Here is a 14452-nt window from a genome sequence, read left to right on the forward strand (position 1 = left end):
CTATCAGTAAAGAAAAATTGTCCTGCCGTCTTTAAATTTAAAAAAGAGAAATTTTAAAAAGAAAAATCAAGCAAGTAAGCAAGGGGTAACTGGACTATTTTGGGAAATGATCATGGTTTCCTGACTTCAAGTTTGATTATGGAAAGAAGAAAAGATTCCAGTATTTTATATCTGCAAAAGCTCATTCCAGAACAAATCAGTATATTCAGGTTACAATACCCAGGTCACAAAGCCACACTTTCACTGATTAAAAAATAACTTCCAGTCCACTGAGTGAACTTTAAACGATCATACTACTTTGTGAAACATAATAACTCAATTACTGGATCTGATATATGCTAGATACTGCCAGCACAATTTGCTTATTATCATGTGAAATACATTCATGCTGCAGCAAAACTGTCTATAAACTTTGCAAAACAAAGATATTTTATCAGTAGTAACCAAACTATTAAAAATCTTACACATAGTCTCAAAAGACCACATACATGATTCCATTTATACGAAATGGACATGGATTTTTTTTTTTTTTTTTTTCCTGTGTCGAGCAGCTTGTGGGGTCTGAGTTCCCTGACCAGAGATCGAATCTGTGCCCTCGGCAGTGAAAGTGCAGAGTCCTAACCACTGGACCACCAGGGATTCCCTGTAATTTATTTTTGAGGTGATGAAAATGTTCTAAAATTGATTGTGGTGATGGTCACAACTCTGTGACTATATTAAAAACTATTGAATTGTATGCTCTAAATGAGTGAATTTTAGGTATATGAATTATATCGTAATAAAGTTGATACCAAAAACAATTTTTACACAAAATGTTTTCTGTAAAACACATGTTCCACCCAACTAAGATGCAATGTAAATGTTTATTAAGCTATTTTTTTTTACTTAGAATAAATATGTATTATTTTAATGTCCTTTTTATACAAGTAAAAGAAGAAAAAATTATAAATCAGGGTATAAGAAAATCAGTCATATTTATTTTGTGCCATTTGTTTCAAATGTTTACAATAAAAGGGTGGATTTTATGTTGCTGTCAAGATGTTGCTTATGAGAAATGTTTGAAATGAGGCATTGAAATGTGAACTGCTTGTGAAATGTCTGGTCCTTGATTTCTAATGGAGGCTGATATCCCATGGGAAAGGTGCTGATATTGCTTCAAATTCAGTCAAGGATAGTTAACCCTTCATGGTGCCGCTTTCTTCAGAACAAGATTTGCAGATACCTTCAAAGTGAGAATTACGGAATCTTGCTTTCGTTATGGCTTTATTACTCTTGTATAGTCATTGCCAGTCAGGACCTGATCATCTTGTTTCACCCTTTTTTTTTTTTTTTTTTTTGCGGTACGCGGCCTCTCACTGTTGTGGCCTCTCCCGTTGCGGAGCACAGGCTCCGGATGCGCAGGCTCAGCGGCCATGGCTCACGGACCTAGCCGGTCCGCGGCATGTGGAATCTTCCTGGACCGGGGCACGAACCCGTGTCCCCTAGCATCGGCAGGCGGACTCTCAACCACTGTGCCACCAGGGGAGCCCGTTTCACCCATTTTTATATCTATTCACTCCTTTGCTTTTAATTTTATGTCATTATTTAAATCTGATGATCCATTCAGCCCTCAGCAGTTGGAAGGGATCTGGAGTTGTGCTATAAAGAGCTTGGTGGTTTACCCCAGTCAGCTGTAGAGATACTATCATTTTCTACTGTCTCAGAGTAACATTTTCCAAGGACATGGTCTGTGGATTGATCAAAATGCTCCTTTTAAAAGACGGAGATCTTGTAGTCAAAAAAATTTAGCAAATGCTGCATACCACGTCTTACTCTTACAAAGTCTCAATACATGCTAGCATATTAAGGGCTCTGAGAAGTCCAACAGAAAAAAATACATGTGTAACTTTAACTTATATTTCCTAAACTTATGTTTGAGCAACTCCCAGTAACCCTGCACAGAACTAGCCTAATGAAGAGCTCACTATGGGCAATGCTGTCCTGAAGTGGCAATCCTCTCCTCCTTTACTACTCTTTCCCAGCCATGGCAAATCTCTTTTTATCCGTTTTCTCACTGAGCATGTTTGTTTTAAGCCACATTTCAAACTCACCTTGTTTGTTTGTCCTAGCTATTTCCCAGTTATTAAGTCTGGATTGCACTTGGAGATGCTGCCTGTATGGTGCTCTGGATACCTCCTTTTCTTCATCGATAGCTCTCGTGAAGACTGTGAAACCCACGTGACTGCCTGATAGAGCAATTGGTCTTCCCTTATTGTGATTTCGGAAGAAGGTCCCAGTGTCCATCAGCTTATTATTGGCTGATAGCATGGAGACATCACAGTGTTGATGTCCCTCATTAACTGTACCCATTCTTAAGAGAGAGAGTATAACAAGTCGTGTCAGTCCTATAGTATATATCTATGTCTGTAGGAGATGTTTATCGAACCCTCTTCTTGGTACAAATTTCCACAGAGATGGGATAAAGTATAAATATGCACAGAATGTGTGTCACCAAAAGGGTTTTTAAACAGTGGAGAATTTTACCTGGGGCCTGCTTTGCAGGTGTGCTTTTTTTTTTTTTCCCAATCTATGAACAGATATGAAATGTACAAATACACCTGTACTTTCAGCTAAGCTCATCCTTCAGAGACTTCCCAGCTTTCCTCACATTATCACCAGTCCAACTCAGGCTGGAAGTGATGAGTCTGAGCTGTGGGATACAACTACCATGAGTGACGGGCTCCCCTGGATTCTGGGGTACTGTGGGGATGAATTACTGACAACTAGTGAAGGACATCTGTTCCTTCTGACATCTAGTGAAGGAAAAATAGCCAATATCCAGCAAACAAATAAATCAAATAGTGATAAACACTTTTCAGACCATTAAAACAGGGTTATGTGAGTGTGACTGGGCAGCTACTTTAGAATGAGTGGTCAGGGAAATCTTGTGGAGATGACACTTAAGTTGAGATCCTAATGAAGAGACAGACAATGTGAACCAGGAGAAGGAAATCCAAGCAGAAGAGACAGCTGGTGCAAGAACTCTAAAGCAGGACCCAGCTTGAGATGGTTAAAGAACCAGAAGTTTGGGGATTGGGGGCATGATGTGTCCTTGGGAGAAAGATGCAGGATGAGCACTGTATGTGAGTCAAGAGTCAGGTCCCATAGGGTTCTGTTAGCCCTGGTGGGGATTCGAGAATCATCAGCATATCGGTGGTATATCTAAAGCTAGAGGCCTGGATGAGGTTGCCTTTGGAGAGTAGCCAGAAAAGGGAGGGGCTCAATATAGATTTGGAACACTTGACAGTAGAGGTTGAGCTGAGAAGGAGGGGAGGAAGTCAGAAGGGACTGCAAAGAAGCAGCCAGTGAGGTTAGACTTTAGATGTCTGGAAAGCCAATAGAAGAAAAAGAGTTTCAAAAAGGAGGGAGTGGTAAACGCTGTTGAAGAAGTGGGGTAAGAGGATGGGACTTCCCTGGTGGTCCAGTGGCTGAGACTGCGAGCTCTCAATGCAGGGGGCCCAGGTTCGATCCCTGGTCAGGGAACCAGATCGCACATGCCGCAACTGAAAGATCCCGCATGCTGCAATGAAGATCCCGCGTGCCGCAACTAAGACCTGGCACAGCCAAATATATAAATTTTTTTTTTTTTTTTTAAAAAGAAGTGGAGTAAGAGGAAAACACAGGTGTGGGCACCAAATCCAGTGGCAACAACGCAAGTCATTGATGACTTTGACAAGGGCAGGTTCAGTGTTTATTGGAATGGATTGAGAAAAGGCGATCATGACTCTAGAAACAAATATGGATGTAAAGGTCAAGTTTTGTTTTAAGACTGGATTTACTATCTTTAAACTGTATAAAGTATTGATAGAGTAAAAGAAAGTAACAGGAATGGGAATAGGAGCCATACCTCCTTCTGCTCCACCCCCACCCCAAGTAAATATGAGGCAAGATTCTCAGGGAGAGAAGAGACTGATTGTATGAAGAGAGAAGTAGGAAACTTACTACACTGTGGATATACGGTATGATCACTAGACAGTGCCAAAGGCCTGTTTGAGATTCAGGACTTCACCACTCATATTAGGCACCATTCTGATCCACATAACACCTGGAGGTTATTCCCCTGACAGGAAAAGAAACAGGCATGGAGAATTAGTAACCTTGGCCAGAGTTACTAAGTGTTGGAGTAGGGGTTTGAATCCAGGGAAGTTTGGTCCTGAGCCTGGACTCTTCACCACTACATTCCACTACCTCTTTGTGAGTTGTAATTGAAACCATGTGGCATGGATTTGTATTTTCTCCAGTTCTGTTTAGCTTTGGGCATAACAAGGCAGAAAGTTAGGCTCTATGATGTGTTTGCAAGACAGTAAGTATGTGATGATAGTATTGGGTTGGCCAAAAAGTTCGTTTGGGTTCTCCATAGGATATTACAGAAAACCTGAGCACACTTTTTGGTCAACCCAGTAGAATCAAACCTGGGTAAGGAGGGAAGTGAAAACCCAGGGTTGCAGATAATAAGCAAGCTGGAGATCGAAGGATAGCAAACCTTGATGAGGTGGAAGAATGGCTGGGTTGGGAGAACTGGAGATGATTTGGAAGAATAGGAAGTAAGTTATTGGTAATGTGGGTTAGAGAGTAGATCACCTGAGTTGAGGACGCTGAGGACCTGAGAGGTCAGGCAAGAACTATGGTCCACTCCCCTCACCAGCAAGAGAAGAGTTAATCTTTGGCCAAAAGAAGGAAAGTAAAGATTATGGTCTTAAAGTGCCAGAACTGGCCAGCAGTGGCAACTCTCTAGGAGAGAAGTGAGAAAGTCAGTACTGCATACCCCATCCTTTCCCTTCTCCATCTGTCTTCATTCACTCCACTCACAGATCCAGAAATTCCTGGTTTGACTATCCAAATGAACGCTACCTGTAATTATTAATAAGACATCTTTAACTCTCACATTAACTTTATTGTAAAATTTCTTCCTTTCTTACAACTCCATTTTGATACTTTTATCCTTATTAGGCCATTGTTTTTTGCTCTTCTTTTTTTTTTTTCATTTATTATTACATCAATCAGTGACTAAGTCCTGTTCATCCTGAGATGTCCCTCAAAATTCCTCGTCCTTTTCCTCAAGTTAAGGGGCTGCTTAGCTTGTTCTCTGTCCACCCTTCCAACTCTCAGAGTGACTTTTTAAAACATAGGTCTGATTACATAGCTACTTTGTTTAAAAGACTTTGATGGTTCCCCAATTCCTTTTTTAATGTAGAATTTCCTGCAAAATCTATCTCAAGTTCCTTTGCTCCAGCCACACCCAGCTGCACTATTTCCTAAACCACAGCCTGATTAAGAACTTGAAAGCTTCCAAGCACTGTAAATATTTTGGTTCCTCCTACTACCTCATAGGTTAACCATACTAGACTGTAATTTAACATTTTATTTTATGAAATAACACCAAATGTAGACATAAGCTGAAAATAATTGGCTATTTTCTAGATTTTTCTGAATTTCTCTCTTCTCTTTCTCTCTCTCTCAGTGCTCCAGCTTCACTGGTGCCCTAAGGAAATGCTTGGTCTGGCTATTGGCTATTTTAGCATTGCCCTCAAACAAATAGGACTCTCCTTTTTTTCAAAAGTTTACCTCTGGCTGGAAAGTCCATCCACCTCTTTACCCATTTAGTCAACTCTACTTGTCCTTCAAGGTTCTACTCAAATGTTACTTACTTTATAAAGCTTTTCCTGACACACCCAGGAGTAATTAGCAATAGTAATCATTATTCAGCCTTTAGATGTGAACCTGTCTCTGTAAGAGCATGTGTTCCACTGTGTTAAGGAAATTATCTGTGTGTCTGGCATCTCTGCTCATTTCCTCATGTTATATCATTAAATTCTCACAATTACCATATAATGTTAAGTATTAGGATCCCCATTTTACAGATTAGTAAGCTGTGGGCAGGGACCTGTCACCCAGCTCACACAAGTTATTAGTAAGATCTAATAGGCCAATGAATATAATTAAGTTATAAAAGGCTAAGAGCTGTATAACTGGAAGGCACTATATTACTTTTTATACTTTAGTCTTTGTGTGGTAATAAGTGCTTATATTTTCTTACTTCTGGCCAATAGTAGAGGGAATTTATTATTCCCACATAAAGAAATCCTCTTAATTTTTTTTTTTTTTTTTTTTTGCACTATGCGGGTCTCTCACTGTTGTGGCCTCTCCCGTTGCGGAGCACAGGCTCCGGACGCGCAGGCCCAGCGGCCATGGCTCACGGGCCCAGCTGCACCGCGGCATGTGGTATCATCCCGGACCGGGGCACGAACCCGTATCCCCTGCATCGGCAGGCGGACTCTCAACCACTGCGCCACCAGGGAAGCCCTCCTCTTAATGTTTTTTAAAGTTATTTATTTATTTATTTGGCTGTGCCGGGTCTTAGTTGCAGCATGTGGGATCTTCGTTGCGGCATGCGGGATCTAGTTCCCTGGTCAAGGGGTCGAACCTGGGACCCCTGAATTGGGAGTGCGGCGTCTTAACCACTGGACCACCAGGGAAGTCGCCTCTCAATGTTAATTAAAATAAAACTCTCAGAATGCTGCTATACTCAAGTGCAATGCAAACTGTGAGGATAGTCTACCCCAAACATTTCAGGGAATCCTCTGTCCTCTGAAGAGAAGCTGGGGCTCAGGTCTCTGGAGGCGAAAGGCTAGAGTATCTCCTGGTTGTGCCATTTTCTCCCCTTTCTCTCATGGTTTATTTTTCTCACTTTCATTATTCTTGATGGGGGTTTTTAATAGAGCTCAGCGCCATCTTATCCCAGAAAGAAAAAAATTGTCAGAGATAAATGTATGATGAGTATGCAAAAAACAAAAATAGAAATTAAAAAAATTTATTATGGAAGCAAAGAACACTGCCCATAAAATTTAATCTTTGGCAGTTCAAAAAAAACCATGGGTTTCAGACTTCCTTGGTGGTGCAGTGGTTAAGAATCCGCCTGCCGATGCAGGGGACACGGGTTTGAGTCCTGGTCTGGGAAGATCCCACATGCCGCGGAGCAGCTAAGCCCGTGCGCCACAACTACTGAGCCTGAGCTCTAGAGCCCGCGAGCCACAACTACTGAGCCCATGTGCCACAGCTACTGAAGCCCACACGCCTAGAGCCCGTGCTCCGCAACAAGAGAAGCCACTGCAGTGAGAAGCCTGTGCACCGCAAGGAAGAGTAGGCCCCACTCGCTGCAACTAGAGAAAGCCGGCGCGCAGCAACGAAGACCCAACGCAGCCAAAAATATAAATAAATAAATAAATAAATATTTAAAAAATGCTTTAAAAAAAGGGGGGTTTCTAACAAAATAAATGAGACCGGTTTTCTTCCCCTGGGTCTTATGTCTGTTTTATTGCTAGAGAGCCTTTCAACTTAACCTGTCTCCACACCAAGCTCTTCCTTTTCCTTAATTAACATCAACAGTTTTCATTAGCTATTTTATGATTTATCTGTTGGTGATCCTCATTAGCTTTGCCATGGTCTTAAATTTGTCCTGACATTTACTATCTTACTATATAAGGTTTTATGATTAATTCTGAGTGTATACGAGCTAGGTTTCTAGTCATTAACATTTTTTACGTTGTATATATTCACATTTTACAGAACGTCTTATATCTTAACGTTTTTGCTTATAATTTTATATAAATGACTGACATCCATTTTATTAGCTTCCTCATATGTTCATGCATATAAACAAGGAAAACTAAATAACTATACATCACCCATTCAGTTAATGGTAGACCTTTAAGAAACAGAAAAATATATTAAGATTTCCTGTATCTGCAAAATAAAATTTAATGAAATATTGTAATTTGGCTTTGTAACCAGACTCTATTTTTCATTGTACACTTATTGAACACATATGCAAAATATTGTCCAAGGAGCAGGGAATAAAGTAGTGTTTCTGCCTCTAAGTAGCTTGACAGTATATTGAAAAACTGTAATAAGTCCAGTCATTTCACAGATTTAGGTATGTTTATTTCAAAATGTGTTGGTCTCCCTTTGTTCCACACTCTAACAATGCAGACAAAAAGCCATAATCCCTACAATAAATTTTTACAATGATTTTTTTTAGATTTTGTGTTTAGCCATTTGTATAACTGTTTTGTTATTCATTCCATGGTTATAAGGGCCTAAAATATGGCAGGTATTAGGGACCCATAGGCAAACACTAAAGGTTCATTATATTCAGATGGAAAAGGAAATTTAATACACGTAAAAAGTGTAAAAGATAAATAAATTACTAATTTCAAGTAATGTTTAGTGCTATTCTTTCAACAGTTGTTTTCTGAGTATCTACTCTATGCTAAAATTCTGATCTATGAAGGAAATCATATAGGATGATGTGAGACTGAAGGGCAGGGGTTGGGAAGTTGTCTTATATTAGCTGTTCAGAGAAGGCCTCTCTGAGGAGACGACATTTGAACTGAGACCTAAATGACAAATAGAAGCAGAAGAGTTTCCTAACTTGGGTCCTGGGAGTCTGTGGATAGAATTCAGGAGGCCTGTAACCTTGGAGGGAAAAATAATTACATCTCCATTTTCTCTAAACTCAGACAAAAAATTTAGCATTTTCTTCCATTTGAATGTAGGCCACAAACTTCAGTAGCGTTAGCAGCACCTGTTACTTTGTGATCAGTATTTTAATATCACATCGAAGTTCTTGCAGAATCTTGAAATATCATCATTTCTTTGAAATGATGGTATTTCTTAGATCTGCCACTAGATCTGAGTATACATTCTGCTAATAAAGAAGCACATGTATTACTGTATCAGTTACATGTTACTGTGTAGCAAATTACCCCAAATTTAAGGGCTTAAAATAATACCCCATGATTTTATGGGTCAGCTATTTGAGCTCTACTCAGCTGGGCAGTTCTTACAAACTAACATGGGGTCACTCATGTGGCAGCCATCATCTGGCAGCTCAACTGAGCCAAAGAGTTCAAGATGTTTCACTCCCCTGCCTGGCAGCTGGTGCTGATTATGGGCTGGGCCACGTGCTCCAGCAGGCTAGCCTGGGCTTCTTCACATGGTGGCAGTGTTCCAAGAGAGAAAGAACAAGAGCTACAATGCCTCTTATTTACTTATTTATTTGGCTGTGCCATATCCTGGTTGTGGCACGTGGGATCTTTTAGTTGCGGCATGTGAGATCTAGTTCCCTGACCAGGGATCAAACCCAGGACCCCTGCATTGGGAATGCGGTGTCTTAACCACTGGACAACCAGGGAAGTCCCTACGAAGGCTTCCTAAAGATAGACCTTTAGCCTTCCAAGCTAAAGCTTCCACTGCATTTTGTGGGTCAAAGCAAGTCAATGAAGCCAGTTCAGGGTTGACTTCAGACTCCACTGCGTGTGGCCATAGGGAAATGTGATTAATTGGGGGCCACTACCATAATCTACCTGATTACCATATCATAATTTTGTAAAATATTATATTAACTTAATTTGAGCATAATCAGTGTCCTTTGTAATCTTGTCTTTTACACTGTAAGGGAGGAAAATTTCCTTCTACCCTCTTGGGTTCTGTGACTGGGATAAAGAATTAAACTGACATAAAACAGATTAATAAGAAAAAAGCCTACAAATTTAATTTTTTTACAAGTACATGGGAGTGTTCAAAAGGAAAATGAAGACCAGAAGTCATTAGACCCAAAAGCTTGTATACCTTTTTACACAAAGAAGGGTAAATTGTGGGGATGTGACAAGACAAAGGAGCTTGGGCTAGGGGCAGTATATCGTGGAACAGTGACTAGGAACTAAATGGGGGAAACTAATGGAAGATCATTTTAGTAGATGTGTTTGTACAGGTCCATTTCAGCATCAATTCCCAGTCTCTTGTGATAAGAACGTTCTCTTCCTGGTATAGGAAGGGCATTTTTCTCAGGGGAAATTTCATGTCCTGCTTTTAGGTAGAAAGGGGGAGGGCAGAGAGCCCTTCCTGCATCTGCTGTTTCTCAAGTGCCTTCAGCTCAAAATAATCAATATACCAAAGTGGCATATGTTGGCATGGGAAGTTCTGAACTCTTTCAGTGCCCTTTAAAATATCATTCTGAGAAGAGCTCCATCGGCTTCACCACGTTGTCAAAGAGGGTCATGGCGCAGATGAGGCTAAGAACCCTTGATCTGGAGACAGGGAGTCGGGGAGGGGGAGTGAAAAAGCCTGAAGGCGGGAATGAGCGGCCAAGTCCAACATGGTAGGGGGCAGAAGGAAGCTTCTGTGGCTGAAGCCAGGTGAGGCCAGAGTGTCTGGACCAAGCCAGGATTAGACCACGTGGCTTAGTTGGAAGATTTTGAAACTTGCAGAGGGACCCCCAGGAGTTTGGAAAGTTGGTATTGTATGCATACTAATCTATAACTTTCTTTTATATTTCATAATGTATTGTGGCTCTCTTTGCATTTTAGTGCATAAAGCTCCTCACTCCTTTCTTCTCATTCTTTTAAATAATTTTATAATGCTTCACTAAAGGATGCATAATAATTTATTTCATTGTTCCCCCATTAGCAAACATTTAGACTGTTTCCAATTCTTTGTGTAAATATACATGAATTTATTTTTATTTACCTCTAAGAAAATATACTTAAGAATGATTTTTAGTTGTAGAATTGCTGGGTCATGTGTATGTGCTTTTAAAGTTTGACAGGTATCATTAAATTCTTATTCAAAAAAAGGTGGTACCAATTTACACTCCATGAGATGTTTTTATTATTATTTTTAATTACCAAGACTTTATCTACACTTCATAAAATCTAGAAGTTTTGTATTTACTGTTTATTCTCTTGTTTCAGAACAATGAGATGGTGGAGCTACAAAGAATACGGATGAAGGATGAAATCCGAGAATATAAATTCCGAGAGGCCCGCCTCCTTCAGGACTATACTGAACTAGAAGAGGAAAACATCACGCTGCAGAAACTGGTGTCCACATTAAAGCAGAACCAGGTGAGGTTTAAGAAGATTTTTGGTTACACTCCAGATGGATCTATACCTTCTGACCATTAAGGTTAAATCTTATATTTATCAGAAAAGAAACTGTCAAAATTTGCCTCAATCTCCCAACATTAATTATGTGCTGAAATTTCCCAACCCTCCTATTTCAGCTAAATTTAAAAGGCAAACCTAGAAGTAGTATAATTACCAAAAAGCTTTATTGGATAAGAAAAATCTTACTTTATACTTTAGCTCTATGTTAATTTATTTCTGGAGTAAGTTAAATGTATGGTAATCAGTTTAACCGCTGACCTCTCATTAAAGCCTGGGTTTGTGAGCCTGTTTTGTAATACAAGCTTAAGGTTTCCCTGCAATCTCTATCAATCTCTCTCTCTGTAAACTGCTTTCAAATCATACGAGGATTATGAAATATAAATCAGTACGAACAACATTATAAGAAAAAAAAGGCCTGATTTCTTTATTCTGCTGTAAGCTGACTAAAAAGATTGCATGTGTACATTTAAATAATTTTGTGGGTAATGAGACTTAGATTGCTTAATTGCTGAATTTTCCTGATCAGTTTGCATTGTGGTTTGTTATAGTTATTAGTAATAGCATTCTTGAATCTGTACTTTTGGTAGAATTTATTTATGAATAAAAGTCATAGGTAGTTAAGCAAAGGTGGACTGGATTTCAAGGTCTTTTCAAAGGTGGTTCCTCAACCACAACCCTGTTCTGGTCTCAACGCTGTTATAACCTCTCAGATCAGGTCATCAAACTGTGCCAGGCACTGTGCTAGGCTACAGAGGTACCAGAATCCAGAGGGTACGATTCTTACCCTCCGTCAACTTAGAGGGCAGCCCAGTTGTATGCTTCCACCTCTCTCCCTTCTCAAGTTGGTATCTCCTTCCAGAACTGTTTCAGTCAGCCCTTCATATCTATGGGTTCTGTGTTTGTAGCTTCAACAAACCACAGACTGAAAATATTCTAAGAAAAGAAATTCCAGAAAATTTCAAAAAACAAAACTTGAATTTGCCGCACACTGGCAGGTACATAGCATTTACATTGTATTAGGTATTATAAGTAATCTAGAGGTGATTTAAAGATGAGCCAATGTGCGTGGTTATATGCAAATGCTACAACCACTTTATCTAAGTTTTTTTTTTTTTTTTGCGGTACGCGGGCCTCTCATTGTTGTGGCCTCTCCCGCTGCGGAGCACAGGCTCCAGACGCGCAGGCTCAGCGGCCATGGCTCACGGGCCCAGCCGCTCCGCGGCATGTGGGATCTTCCCGGACCGGCGCACGAACCCGTGTCCCCTGCAGCGGCAGGCAGACTCACAACCACTGTGCCACCAGGGAAGCCCTATCTAAGGGTTTTGAGCACCCAGATTTTGGGGTCTGCCAGGGGTTCCTGGAACCAATACCCCACAGAGACTGAGGGATGACTGTGTGGTTTTGATAGATGTAAAGATGAAAAGTGGAAAGGAAAAATCCAGGAGAAAATTGACACAATTGAAATTTTATTATTGATCATTGCCACTTCTGCCCAGCTTTGGAGTGCTGGGGATCAAAATGTGTACTAAGGAGTGCAGGGGGTGGTTCCAGACCATGAAAAAAGGGTTATCTGGATATCCCATGTGTTTTTATCTCATTCCTTCCCCTTTAAGCACTGAATCACTGTGTGTGCTGAGGGCTGGCAGTACCATGAGACCCCAGGTCTTGATTTGTCTGGGGACAGTGAGCTCACAGTGGGGAAAATTAGATTTTTTTAAAATATATGTTTCTTAGAAATAAGAAGGGTATTTTTTGTTGTTTAGTTTCTTTGGTCGGTGACGAGGAATGTAGAAGACTTGAAGCAAGTTTATGTGATGTGCAAATATTTAAAGTGGTCATTTCTCCTGATTCCTACAGGTCCTCATTGCTCTCTGCACAGGCAGGGGTGCGGAGAGCATCCATCTACACTGTAGGGTTTCCCATCACTGCATGTGGTAGACTAATTTACTCAGGAGGTTAATTTAGGCCAGTATTAAGTATTCTTGAAAGACTGCCAGGGTATCCTGTGAGTATTCATTAGCCCAGATGCCATTTCTGTGGGAATTTGTACTACTAGCCTGGCTGATTACTGCTTACAGTTTACCCATACCCTCCCACCAGTAATTGAAACATGGAAATCAAATGCTTAACTCAGAAGTTTGAAAAAACAAACAAAAATGTATACATCTTTAAAATTTTATTTTGTAGATGTAATATGGTAATTTTCCCAATTAAGTGTCTAATTAATTAATTTGAAATCATTTTCCTTACAAAGGGCCATTCTGGTTTATTTCCTAACAAATGGGTGCACTGTAGTGTCACAAGTCTCTCCCAATTAAGGAAATGCTGGGGTTTGTTTTTTTCTTACTATTGGCCTTTATTTATAGGATTTAGCATATATCGTAAACTCTCTAATTAATGAAGTATTAAATATAATACTTTACGTATAAATACCACAGATTTTTTTTTCAAAGACGTGATGATGGCTGGCTTTCAATCTCAAAATTGGTCTGAATGTTGCTTTGTACTGAAGTTTCCTATACAAAACATACTCTTCCAGCCTGGTTTGAGGTTTCTCTAAATAGGAAAGCTACTAGAATTGTAAAATGTTTAGTTCAAAGAACTAGAAGATGCTCTTCTTCTGAAGTTCCATTTTCCTGTTAAATGTTGATTATTTTCTAAATAATTGTTTAAATAGCACTTCTTACTCCATATGTAGCTTCTATATATTAGTTTGTTTCCATCTCTCTTCACTATAGTATAAACACCTAAAACAGGGGCTGGCCCATTGTAGGCATTAAATATTAATAAATACTTGTTGAAATAATGAATGAATGTTTTTTCTTTATCTGACATCCACAATTCAACTTACAGAGGAAACTAAAATTTAAGAGTATTATAATTAACCATACCAATTTTTATTCGTGATCCTACACCAAAGAGTTGACTCTGAAAACTTTAGCCGCATTCCTCTGTGTGCTGATTTGGTTCTGTGTCTAAAATAAAATTAGACCCAACCTTATAAATGTTTTATACCTTTATACTTTTCAAACCAAAATATCTGAAAGAAGTGCAGTAAGCAGCAGTAGCCATAAAAAAGTGTCAACTGTCAGTTCCCCATCAGAAAAAATCAGAAAAATCTGTTGATGAAACAAAGCTGTTTGTTAGACCTCTTGCAGTAAGATAACAGCTCAACAGAGCCTTAGTAGTATCTCAAAACAGGATGTCAACAGGAAGGATATTCATAGGATTTGAGGATCTGGACTGGTAGGTCTCACATGGTGGGAAAGTGGTTGGGTTAGACAGAGTTTATGACATAGCTTTGAGTTGGGAGGTACAGTAAAGTGAGGGTCTTGATTCAAGTCTTGAGGAAGCTGTTTTAGTTGAGTCTTATCTTCCAGGAGCAAGTTTTTCCGTCAAGCAGCTAAATTTTTTATGCCTAGTCCCAGTATCAGTTAACATAGAGGCAGGACCCAGTACTGCTTTAC

General features: G+C 39.8%; 1 protein-coding gene across 2 annotated transcripts in view; it reads left to right on the top strand.

Annotated features, from left to right (window-relative positions):
- Positions 1 to 14452, top strand: part of BICD1 (BICD cargo adaptor 1) — a 207196-nt gene that overhangs the window by 128731 nt on the left and 64013 nt on the right. For both annotated transcript variants that reach the window (XM_033430124.2, XM_004270873.3), the window contains exon 3: positions 10791 to 10943. In XM_033430124.2, the coding sequence (XP_033286015.1) occupies positions 10791 to 10943 (153 nt within the window). The remainder of the gene's footprint in view (positions 1 to 10790; positions 10944 to 14452) is intronic.

Source organism: Orcinus orca, chromosome 11 (genome assembly GCF_937001465.1).
Source record: "Orcinus orca chromosome 11, mOrcOrc1.1, whole genome shotgun sequence".
Lineage (NCBI taxonomy): Eukaryota > Metazoa > Chordata > Mammalia > Artiodactyla > Delphinidae > Orcinus > Orcinus orca.